This window comes from Eriocheir sinensis, chromosome 21 (assembly GCF_024679095.1).
Source record: "Eriocheir sinensis breed Jianghai 21 chromosome 21, ASM2467909v1, whole genome shotgun sequence".
Taxonomy (NCBI): domain Eukaryota; kingdom Metazoa; phylum Arthropoda; class Malacostraca; order Decapoda; family Varunidae; genus Eriocheir; species Eriocheir sinensis.
In genome coordinates this window covers 3,862,391-3,875,212 of record NC_066529.1, presented here as the reverse complement: position 1 = coordinate 3,875,212, position 12,822 = coordinate 3,862,391, and the positions used below count along the sequence as shown (strand labels likewise).

Below are 12,822 nucleotides of genomic sequence, written 5' to 3'. Positions count from 1 at the left end.
TTTCCTTCTTTGCCCTTTCCTCCCCCTCCCTTCCTTCTCACTTCTCCCTCACCCTATCTCTCTCTCCCTCCCTCTACCCCAACCTGGCACCTCACAAAACCGGGGGCGGACGGGACGGAGTGGGACGGGGTAAGGGGAAGACAGAAAAGGGGTGCAGATGACATAGGCATGGGTGGAACAGGGCGGGGTTGGAAAGGGCGCAAAAAAGAAGGGTGAGGGGAGGGTGTAGGGGCAAGGAGAAGTTTAGGTAAGGAAAGGTGTAAGTGGGGTGAGATGAGGAGTGGGAGGGTGGAAAGTGGGGTGAGGGTGTGTGCATGAGTGGGGTGAAGGGGTGAGATAAGGGTGAGTGCAAGTAAGTCCCGTAATCTCAGACACTTTTGGCTCTCAAAGCAAATATTTCCGAGTGCCACAGAGATTAGTCAGGTTCTCATGAGCGTAGATGCCTTGCCAAACTATCACTATAGGCTCATAAAACTACCCATGGATATACACACAACCTCTACGAACGCCTTATCAATGTGGGTGTGTAAGTCTCGAAATGGGTGTGAATGGGGTGAGGGAGGGGTGAGGTGATTGTGTAAGAGAATCCAGAGTATGAAGGCGGGGTAAAGAGGAGAATAAGGTGGTCTCCCGCCCCTAAATATGAGACTTACACGGGTCTTGGGCGGGGCAGGTTGTGGGGGTGAGCAGAAGGGGCAGGGAGTATAGTCAGGGGCAGGAGTTAGGTGGGAAGACAAGGCAAGGGGAGGGAGTAGGTAGAGAGGAGGGACATAGGGTGGGATGGGGAACAGAAGAAAGGGAGACTTTAAAGGTAGGGAACAGGGCAAGGACGAAGTAGGGACGAGACAGGTATACGAGATGGGGTCTGGGCAAGAAGGAGGAAAGTGTGATGGTAAGGAAGGAAATAACGTAAAGTAGAAGGTAAGGTGGAACGGGATGTGATGTGCAGGGGATAGCAGGGCAGGACTTAAAGGCAGAGAGCAGGGCATGGACAAGGTGAGGACAAGGTAGGGAGGGCTTGGGCAAAGAACAAGATATAGGGTATGTTAGTTAGGGAAGGAAGAGGAGTATAGAGTAGAAGCCAATGTCGAACTGTATAAGGTGAGCAGGGTAGGGCAGGGTAGGGTAGAACAGGATAGGGCAGGGCAAGGAGCAGGGTAGAGCGACGTAAGGGAGGGAACAGAAGTAGTTTAAGGTATGGTGGAACGGGAGAGGTGTGCAGGGGACGGCAGTGTAGGGCAGAGCAAGCAGAGACGGGGCACTGAGACGGGATACAGGGGCGGGGCAGGAGCAGGGAGCGGGCGGGGTGGGGAAAACTGATTCACCTGCCTCCTCTTCCATCTCCGTCACGCTCAGATCCGTCGACGTCAACTGGTCACAAGCTATATCGGTCTGAAGGTCACCCACCCGTCACCCGCCCGCCGAAGGGAAAGAACAAGGAGGCGGGGGCTAGGAAGGGGGAGGAGAGGGGAGAGAAGGGGCAAAAGAACAAGATTGGGAGAGAAAGGAGAAAGGAAGGGGCGAATGATTGAGGCTGACTGAATGAATGACTCTCTCTCTCTCTCTCTCTCTCTCTCTCTCTCTCTCTCTCTCTCTCTCTCATTACTCTGAGAAAGAGGAGAGGAAGGGAGAGAAATGGAGGGGATGGGGAATGAAATGTGAATAAGCAAGAGAATCGAACGAGTTATGACGGGAAATGGAAATCAACAAGAAAAGAAAATAGAAAAGAGCGAATATAATATTACTATGGACCTGGAAAAGCAATAATGGAACGAAAGTGAATTCAATCGACTATTGTGACTAGTTATCAGGACATGGGGAAGGATGTAACCACTAAGTATGCTCAAATCCAGTGACCACCGACTGGTAAGATGTGAAGTAGGTTAAAATCTGAGAAGAGAGACGAAAAAAGATAATGAGTAAGAAATATCCAACTAGGTATTCTTGCAGTCAGCGTTAAAAATCCGGAAAAAATATCAAATCTACTTAATGAGGTCAAAGTTGATAGAGGATTATTATAGTCATGAAAATTGTTATGGAGCCAATAGTAGAAGTAGAAGGAAAGATTTCAATGAACAATGACGGTAAAAAAAAAAAAAAAAAAAAAAAAAAACATAAGCGCTAAGCCATGAAAGTAAGAATTGTTTAGAGGAGGAGAAGGACGAAGAAAATGAAGACGAGTGGTTACTTTAGCAGGACGTATCTGATCAAAGGAGCAGCACCAGGCCTTCCCTCCTTCCGTCCCCTCATTCTGGTGACAGGGAGACACGCCCCACCACACGGGAGTCGCGGCTACTCCCACGGGGGGACAAAAAAAACGGAATACGGAGGGGGAAGGGGAGAGAAAGCGGAAGGGGGGTTACAAGGGTGACGAGAAGAGACGATGGGAAGATGGGAAGACCAAGGGTAAGACGTTAGGGAGAATGGGAGAGATTTTAAAGGCGGGGGAGGGAAGACTTTGCAGGGGAGGACTATGATAGGTTACGATGGGGAAGAGGGGAGGATATTAACGGGGGAGAAATGGGTGTTTTGAGATGAAGAAAATGGGTCGGAGAGAGTGATGTAGACGCTGAGGGGTGAAAGAGAGTAAAATGTTGGGGAAAGACAGGGAATGAGACGTTAGGTGAGAGAGGAGGGGAAAGGAAGGAGGTAAGGGATCATGGTTTCTTCCGAGTGTGTGTGTGTGTGTGTGTGTGTGTGTGTGTGTGTGTGTGGTAGGGAGGGTGGGGAGGAGAGCGTTAATGAAGCAGCGAGTATGACTGACTGGCAGAGGTAATGTGACGTTGCTCTAAAAAAAAAAAAAAAAAAAAAAAAAAAAAAAAAAAGTGTCCAAGAAGAAAAAGAAGAAGAAAGAAATAGAAGACGAAAATAGAAGAAGAAGAAGAAGAAGAAGAAAACAGAAGAAGAAAATAGAAGATGAAGAAGGCGAATAAGGAAAGAAAAGCCATGAACAACGAAAACAATGACAAGAAACATGACTAATATGAAACAACAAAGCACAAAGGAAACAAACAGAGCAACAACAACAATAACAAAAGCAACAACAACAACAATAAGAGAAGCGGTATTTCCGGGGTGGGCATATATACAGTGACTTCAGACCGTATGCGCAACCACCTCCACTGCCTATGCCCACCCTGCCCGCCCGCCCGTCCCAAAAAGGTCCGCGCACAAAAGGGAAGGAAACGCCGCCGCCCGTGCACATGTTAGGCCCACGTCACCCTGGCACCCCCTCCACCCCTTCCACCAAACATTTCCTGTCACACGCAAGCCTAGTGCCGGGAAGGGGGTGAGGGGTGCGGGCTGCTGGGGCACTTGTGTGGGTGGATGCCAGGGACTTGTAATAACGGTGCCCTTTCTCGCTTGTCCTGCCGCGTCGAGTATAATCAATGCATGCACGGTGAACCAGGGCAGTAAGAATGCATATGAGAGCTTTAAACTTTCCTAGAATTACAGGTACGAGTCTTGTGAATGCCCTTAGAGGCTATTAAAAGTAGAGTTCATTTCTTGTTCATCTATTAACTTGTTCTACTTTTTAATCTTACGGTTTTTTTTTGTGTTGTTATTATAAAGTACGTAACGGGTATCAATCGTATACTGAATTTAGCTTGAGACGAATGGTAGGAATAGGACTGAATAGAAAATGTCCCGAAATTCCAGACGTGCAAACCCCTCGCCCTGGGATTACTGTTCGGGAGGTAAACAGACTGAGGAGGGAGGGAAGGAGGGAGGCCCGTCGTCGCCCGCCGCCCCAGTGCCAACACCGCCCAGCCCAGCCTCGCCTCGCCCAGCAGCATACCCGGCCGGCGGCACAGTGCCTCGCCCCGCCCGTCGCCAAGTCCGCGAACCGTTTGAAGGCAGATTTATGGCATATACACAACGGTTGGCCTCTTCCGGTGGAGCCAGAGAGGGTCCATGGAGGGTTGGCATAGCTCAGTACGCGGCATGCAGGTGTTAGAAGACAGGTGTTAACTGCTAAGCCATATAACTGATCCCTTTTCTCCATAAGTTGCTAATTTACTCCTCCTTGTTCCTCTTGATCTACGAGGCACTTTGCTACTCCTTAATTGATCCCGTTTCTCCATAAGTTTCTTTCTACTCATCCTTGTTCCTCTTGACCTACGAGGACTCAAGAAGAAACTAATGACCTCTATCTATACCTTTGCGAAACACTACCGAGCATACAGGTGTTGAGGTCAGGTGTCCTCTGCCAAGCCTTAAATGGTCTCTCTCTCCTTCATCTGTTACGTAAAATCGCCGTAATTCCTTTCTCCGCGTACTCTAAGTAAAGCCACTCTAAGCCACGAAACACTGCAAGCTATACACGTGTTTAAGAACGGGTGTTATCTACTGAGACCTAACTGGTTCCTTTTCCTCCATCACTTACACAAGGCTCGCCACTATGAATACCTCCACCTCTACGTATACGCTAGAAAGTAAAGCCAGACGTATTTATCTTTCCGAACCATTGTCACCACTGCATGCATGACGGAGGCAGGGACAGTCTATTACAAAACAAAAAGTCCATTATGAAACAAGGAAAAGGCAGTCCGTTATCAAACAAGGAAATAGTCATTGCATAACCCGGCCCTGCTGTGTCCCATCTCGTCACCACCCAGAACCCTGAACGGAGAGAGAGAAAATAAGCAGGAAAGAGGATGGAAAGCCCGTTACTGATAAGTTTTTAGTTATTCATGAAGGAAAGGACAGTCCATTACCATACAAGGAAATAAACTCACTACATAACCTGGCCCTGCGATATCTAATTTTTTCCCTCATAGCTCAGGTAGAACCACGAGAGGAGAAGAAAAAAAAATAAAAAGAAAAAAGAAAAATGAGAACCCAAACAGTCGGTGGCCCGCCAGTCAAACGCTCCGAGCCGCCCTGAGTCAACAACAACAACAACAACAACAACAACCCACAGAAAACATCCAACCCGATGTCAGAGAGGATTGAACCCGAAGCCAGAGAGGATTGAACCCGAAGCCAGAGAGGATTGAACCCGAAGTCAGGACGGATCCGAGAGTGAGGATCCAACGTAAACCCAAAGAGGATCCAACCCTAAGCCTCCCTCCCATCCACCCAGCCACCACACAGTCCACCAGTCCTCTCCACCTCCACTCGCCGCCAGCAGACTCCTCGCTCAAGTGTCAATAAACGGAGGAGTCTGATATTGAAACCGGGCTATATTTACCTACACCTTCCCTCTCCTCCCTCTCAGTATCTCCCTCTCCCATGCACCCTCCACATATCTCCCTCTCCCTCCCTGCTCTGGTCTCCCTCCCTCGCTCGGCCACGCCTTGCCCACAAACCCCTGCAAATCTGTTTATGACTCAAAAGTATCGCCACTTTGGACTCGCCCTGCACGGCTCTCCTAAAAATAAGACACAGGAGCCAGCGAAAATCACCGAGAACTTTGCTTAGGTTACAATGTCGTCGGGAAGTGCAGTGAAAATGACACATGATCGTCTTTACTCATTACCCTTCCTTGTATGTCGGTAGCAACGTACACAGACTCCTTTGTCGGTATATAGTAATGAAAATGGGTGAAGTTAATCTGTCATAGCTAATTAATACTGGTTTCACTGAGGGCAAATCATGTCTAACCAACCTTTTTTGTTGTTTTACGGTAAAGAGAACTGAACATAGAAGCTAAAACAGTAGTATATGACCTTTATTAAATGAGTAAAGGATGTGAGTGTGTGCGCGTATGAAAAGGGGCTATGAATTGTTACACAGCAAAATCTGATGCTATTATTGTCTTGTATAACTAGGCGAGATAATGAGAGGACACACACACACACACACACTCTCTCTCTCTCTCTCTCTCTCTCTCTCTCTCTCTCTCTCTCTCTCTCTCTCTCTCTCTTAATTACTGTCCAAGCTAGACGGAGGTATGATAAGAACACACATACACTCTCTCTCTCTCTCTCTCTCTCTCTCTCTCTCTCCAAACCGCGTTACGTGTATTTTCAAGGTATAAACGTGTCTTTCCTGCATGCTTCTTGCCTTCCATCATTAGTCCCTTACAAAACATGGCAGGAGGAGAGTGGCGGGGTAGTCACTGCAATAGGCCTAAGCCCCTAAGCCCGCGCAAGACGGAGGACGAGGAGGACGAGGAGGGGGGACGCAGATCCTCTAAGAAACATGAACTGGGAGGAGGCACGGCGAGTAACAATAAAAAAAGGAGACACGTGGGAAAAGAAGGCACAGATGGGCAACACAAAGCACTGAGAGGGAGGGAAGGGAAGGGAAAGACGGACGAGAGAGAGAGAGGGGGGGGGGGGAATTCACACAGTAGACGGAGAGAAAAGAAGCTGTGTGCCAGACCACGGAAATGGGGAGGAAAGGAAGTGAGGAGGAGAGGGAGAGGGAAGGAAGTGAGGAGGAAAGGAAGGGAAAGAGGAGGAAGAGAGATAGGGATGGGTGGAAGGGTAGCTTAATTCACACAGAGCGACAAATGAGAGAGAGAGAGAGAGAGAGAGAGAGAGAGAGAGAGAGAGAGAGAGAGAGAGAGAGAGCATCCCTAACTAGCACCACCAAACCAGCACTACCACAATATCAAAGGAGCACTCAGCATCACCACCACTACCATCACCAACACCAGCATCACCTCTATTACTAGTACGGTTATTACCAAACAAACACTCGCACACCATTATTTCCAAAGAAGCACTCACCACCACCGCCACCACCACCAAGCAAGACATGAAATCCCTCCCTCACCACCTATACTGCACACCTACACGGTACACCATCCCTCACCACCAGCAGGCACCTCACACAGCGGGACAACACGTGGCGAAGCGCTCCTGTAAATAAGTCCTGTAATCTACGTTTCAACAGCCACCTCACTCCCCCTCCCCGTCCTCGCCTCCTTCATCCCCCTCCTCGTATACTGACTACCAGCCACATGTTTGTCGCTGAACGGGTGGGAACTTCAAGAGGGTCTGGACGCGAGGCAAAGGCAAGCACACAGCCCCCAGCACAACACCACTAGTAACCATGAGTAAAAGTAATAGGAATAGCATCACCAGTACCGACACCATCATTCAAGAGGAGTATTAATAATGAAAATGATAATAGTAACAACGCACACACACGAACCATTGCATTTAGTGTGTGTGTGTGTGTGTGTGTCGGTCTCCTCTTGAAGTTAAAACGTGCATGTAATCTGAGGTTTCCCACTAAGACCAGTAGCATATAGCAATAAATTTATGCCAAGGAGGGATCAGATAACGTGAGCGAAGCGAGTGAGCAGCTTGAACTCTCTCTCTCTCTCTCTCTCTCTCTCTCTCTCTCTCTCCTAGTTCACCTAAATCATCCTCCCTCCTATGTTTACTATCTTAGAGTAAACTAAGTAATCATTCTCCTTATCCTTTTATTTCCACTAATCTCCCCTTTCTGCAGCCTCCTTTCTTCGTCATCAAGGGACTTAGGTTGACATTCTTACACGCTTCCGCCTCTCATATCAACTATTTCCAACGGCCGAAAATGAGATCAGTCGGATTCTAATGAGTGGTTTTGTAGGTTCACGTCGTAGAAGAAGGGTTAAACTACCACCAGGATCATAAAACTATCCCTGGAAATGCCCAAAACTCCTACGAAAGCCTTGTCAAATATATGTTTGCTTGGGCGCCGAAATGTTTAATTATGCGGTCCTTAACCACCCAGCCACTCCCTCCCTCCCTCCCCACAAACCCACTAAAGATAGGAGCAAAATCATCCATGCAGAAAGGTTCATGCACTGACAGTATTGGGGTGATGGCATGCTCGCGAGTGTGTCAGGGAGCAGTGGGGGGGGAGGAGGGGCCGTAAAAGGGAAGGGAAGGGAAGGGAAGGGAAGGGAAATGGGCACAGCACACCACAGCACGACAGAATTAGAGGTCTGAGTGAGGGCAAAGATCTGGGTGCTGAGGACAGTGTGTCGTTTGGGGGTGACTGGTGGTTGTGGTAGTGGTTGTGGTGGTGGTTGTGGTAGTAATGGTGGTAGTGGTGGTGGGTGTGATCCGCGACTTGTACACTCGCTCTTGACACACACACACACACACACACACACACACACACACACACACACACACACACACCTGCCTGACAAAGTTAGGAGCCAACGAGAGAATGTCAAGAAAAAAAAAATGAATCCGAGGAGGAAATTGTTTAAGGATGAAGCTATTAACAAGCGGAAAAAAAATACAAACAAATTAGAAACAAAGGAAAGAAAATAAGGGAAAGAATGAGGAAGGAAAATATACATTGAAAGATAAATTGCCAGGTTCCATCATGCACACATTTCTCTTCACAGTCCCCCCCTAAAAAAAAAAAAAAAACTAAAAAAAACTAAAAAAAAACTCAGCTGCTGCTAAAAAAAAAAAGCCACACCGGTGTAAGCAAGCAACCCACACACACATCACTGCCCCTTCGCCTCGGCCAAGCTGCTGAACGCACACTAAACACATTAAATGCAGGCTTCTTTCGTTTCCTTTTTGTTCAACCCAAAGCGGTGAGGCCGTGTGAAGTCCTGCAAGTAAAGGATTATTGTGAATGCTTCGTTAATTATTGCGTCCTTGAACCAGCGAGAGAAAGAAAGGATTAACGTATGGATTGAATTCGCCTCATACTCATTAACGTTGCCATTCTTTACTATTCCAATATCTGTTACGCCTTGCTGCAAATTAATATCCGTTTCTTCTCCTGTACCTATTAGATCTTGTTTGATTTGCTAGTTACTCAGTTACGTTCCTGTATGTGCTGCATCTTGCTTTGCTGTATTTTGTTATCTTCCGATACCTGCTAGATTTTCATGTATATTACCATTCTTTTTCTGTTCCTATGCCTCGTACTGCTTGCTTTACGCTACTACTATTCTTCTTCGTTCCTTTGATTGTTATATATTGTTTTACCTTATCTTTGTTTACTTTTTCGTTGCTGGCTGGGTCTTGCCCTAAGTTGTTATTATTTCCTTCTCCTACACCTGCTAAAGCTTCTATTGTGTTCTTCCTGTATAAACATTGTCCAAGGTACCGGTACTTCAGGACGGATGAAGTAACACGTTCGTTTCATTCGGGCACAAATGCAAGATCTTAGCTTGTCAAGATAAAGGGCTGCCATCTATCTCCTTGCTTCTCCCTGTTTATTCTCGCGAAATTCATGTGGGCCGGAAGGAAAGAGCTGTGATGAATGAGAAGCAGATGACAGACGAAAGACTGACGCTCAGGAACAATTCAACAGCCTCACACTCGAACACGCCATGTGTGGACCGGAAGGAAAGGCAGAGCAAGGAGCGGTGAGGAGGAAGTGTTTGCAGGGTGGCCGGGCAGAGGGCAGATGGAAGACACGTTCAGCAACAATATAACAGACTCGCCCTAAGCCGCACGTTGGTGGGCCGTATCAGCCTGCGCGTCAATCATCCCCGCTAACCCTTTCAGCATGCGCAGGAATTCTTCGCCTCCGCCCAGAATTAGAACTCACTTTAACCAATTCTCCTTCCGCCCGCCTTCGTCTGCGTCCCAAATCTTCGTTCACCCACACACCTTCTGCCATTAAAATGAACATCGGTTGGAGGTGGTGAGCGATACTTTCCGGCATAAATATTGAGAGCGCGGGTTTGTTTGACAAAGAATTTTAAGAGGTATGCCGTGTTTACATGACGTCACGATCCGCAAGAAATAAACTGTTATGTATACAATCCTCCCTCATTCGCGTTTTCTTCAACCTTCTTTTCGCGGAACGATTAACATGACGCTGTCAGTTTATACAAGGATGCACAGTCAGACCCGTGACTGATGTGTGATCAAAGAAAAAAAAAAAACTTTATGATCTACACCTGACTCTAGGCTCGCCAGTCATCAGGCCGCGTGTCTGTCTCCGTGAATTATGGGTGCTTTTTATGGCGTTGCTGAGCCCAATATTAATGTCACATTCCTGCCTCCAGGCAAACTAGAAAGATTGTGCTGTTTGGAACTAAGTATATCAAGATCATAGTCACTGACATGCTGAAGACTCACTATTTGAAAGCGGGCAATAATAATAAAGAAGGAAATCAAAATGAAGCATACATTCCACTCGGCGTGCCGTGCCAATAAACAACGACCTATCACCTCAGCCACAAAGTAGGACACGGGATAGGCCGATGTCCTCAATCAGGATGACATTCAGCCTGAATAAGCGGCTACGTCCCAGCCCGAGATATTTATGGAACAACAGCATGTGTCCATTAATCAAACTGATATTTTCAATGTTTATTTCTTTCTATATTTTCCGATAAAATCTGATGTTACTAGAGAACTAAATGGATGATGTTATGCAATATATCATTTCGTATACGAAAAGAAACCAGCAAAGATTCTTGAATGATCGTTGCAGTCTGTAAATTGAAATACTTCTTAGCAGCAGATGAAGAGGACATAAAAGTCACCATTAGCACATTATGAATTATATAAATATCTGAACCACTTGACACCGCTGGCTTAAAAATATATGAAGACTTTCACATATAAAATAGTAAATGCTTCTGGGAGATAAGCCAAGCATTAAATTATCATTAGAGGCAATAATTTAACATAGCCTGTCATAATACTCACAACTGTTGCAGTAAACTAAGAAAAAAAGGCTACGCCCCTCTGACTGACGGCTGGAGGTTCTTGGGCGGCACCCTCACCCAGGCGTAATTTGTAACACCCGCCAACCCATGCAGCAGCGGCAGTGACGTGTCAGCAACAGTAGGGCAGGCAAAGGGAGGGCACGGGGGACCGGGCCCCCCTGCAGTGTTTTACATTCATCGTAGTCATTCTGCCCCCCCCCGAATTATATTTCTGGCTGCGCCCTTGGTCAATAAAATGACCTACCACATTACTAGCATAACAATAAACACCCTATACTATGCAAGCATTTAAATATCTTCCAATGCAACTGAACAGATCCATTCCTAATCTACGAGGATTACTTACTTGTTGACCTGAAGTTCCGTGAGCATCGCTTCTTCTCCAGCCATCGCTCCTTCCGCAGCCACTCATCAAGGTTTGCATTCACGTCCAGCACGGGCCGCTGGTCCACGCCAGACTGCGGGGCGTCGTCAGGGCCGGAGACACCCTGGGTAGACCTCCCAGCGGGCATGGGCAGCGTGGCAGTGGTGTGGTAGAGCAAGTTGACAGCTTCCTCTTGAGAGCTGTTCTCAGCCTTCGCCCGATGCCCGTGCTTCCTGAGGTAGGTGACGCCGGGCCGCATCTCCGCTGTACAATCACCGGCAACACCATCATTCTCGCTCCCATTGCTACTGCTACTGCTGCTGCTGCTATTACAAATACCCAGGTAGTCCCCGGTCATTGGTGCCACAGAGACAGGTTCCTTTGGCGGCTCTGGCTTTGGGGGAATTGCCTCGTTTTGCGTCAGTCCGATGTGGCTATCCTCACCGGAGTCCTCTCTGATGCCCGGCGGCGTGACATCCACCACCTTTTTCCTCCGCCTCCACGGGAGATCGATGCTGAAGGAGTTGCTGCGAGGCTTGGAGGCAACCCTCACCAGGTTCTGGTATATGTGGTCGAGGTCGAAGGAACGCGTGTGTGGCAGCTTCTTTCCCCTTGGCTTGGCTGCTCCTCGGGCTTTGAGAGGCGGTGATCGTGAAACCTTTCCATCACCCTCCTGAGCATTATCACAATGCCTGGGCGTCACGACAGGAGACGGTCTGGCCGGGGGTGTGGGCGCCTCCCTCGCTCCCTTCTCGTGGCGGTTTACATCAGGTCGAGGAGGAGGAAAAGCAGTGAGCAGCTTGGGGGACGCAGGGCAGGAAGACGAGCCACGCGCCAGCTGATGGTGTGCTGCAAAGTGCCCGCGAGGGAGTGACGCCCCCCGGCAGTGTGCTGAGGGGAGGGGCGGCGGAAGATTGTAATATATGTTGGCATCTGTCAGGAAGCCTATATCAGCGGTGTCATCTGTCTTGGCGGCGGCTGGGCCCGTGTTGACGTACGTGTGGCTCTCCGTCATCTTCAAGCTTCGTGATGCTTCGCCCACGCACGATTTTTCTCCGTTTCCTTCCCACCAGCATAAGCTTAACCCCTTGGCGGCTCAAAACTCACGATGTATTGTTCTACCCATGACCTCTACGCAGCATGGCGACTTATCCCGCTTAGCCAACGATACAAAGGGTCAGATAAAGCTGTACATCCTCAAAGCCGTTCGCAGCGTATAACTAAGAGATGACACGCTGCACTACTACACACACCATCCCGCATGAAAGAGCACATGCTACTGAACTTGTGAATCACTGTCTTCCTGAGTCCCGACACCCCTCCCTCCCCACACGGTATTCTCAGACGCTTCCATTTCTCACATCAACTATTTTCAAAGGTCAAAAAGGAGATCAATCGGGTCTCCATGAGTGCTTTTCCACAATCATAGCATAGAAGAAGGGTCAGACTACTCCCAGGGTCATTAAACTACCCCTGGAAATGCCCTAAACTCCCATGAAATTCTTGTTAAATATGTGTACTTGGGCGCTTGAGTTTCCTTTGGAGGTGCCAGGAACTCATTTTGTGCCACACTTTTGCTCCTTTGGTTTCGCCTCGGAAGGAATATTATTTAATTTTAAGTGTCACCGTAGTTTAACGCTCCCATACGGTGTGAAGTGAAGTTGTTGTCTCGCCTCATCGTGGCAGACAATGTCCATACCAGCAACCCGAGAGGTGCGGTGAGCTTCATCTGGGAATAACTTGTATACTTGTGCCCGTGCCAGGAAATCATCAGTGTTGTCGTTCAGCTTTTTTTTTTCCTAGCGCCCCATACTATTTTTTTTCTCCTGTATCTCTCTTTTACAACAGGTATCGGTTA

At 48.0% G+C, this 12,822-nt stretch overlaps 1 protein-coding gene across 3 annotated transcripts in view; it reads right to left on the bottom strand.

The window, feature by feature from the left end:
• LOC127001551 (uncharacterized) overlaps positions 1 to 12,550 on the bottom strand; it is a 33,480-nt gene extending 20,930 nt beyond the window's left edge. For all 3 annotated transcript variants that reach the window (XR_007755335.1, XM_050866188.1, XM_050866190.1), the window contains exon 1: positions 10,947 to 12,550. Coding sequence is in view for 2 of the 3 variants with exons in the window: in XM_050866188.1 (XP_050722145.1) it covers positions 10,947 to 11,979 (1,033 nt within the window). In the remaining variant the exon portion in view is untranslated. The remainder of the gene's footprint in view (positions 1 to 10,946) is intronic.
• Between the last annotated feature and the right edge of the window lie 272 nt (positions 12,551 to 12,822).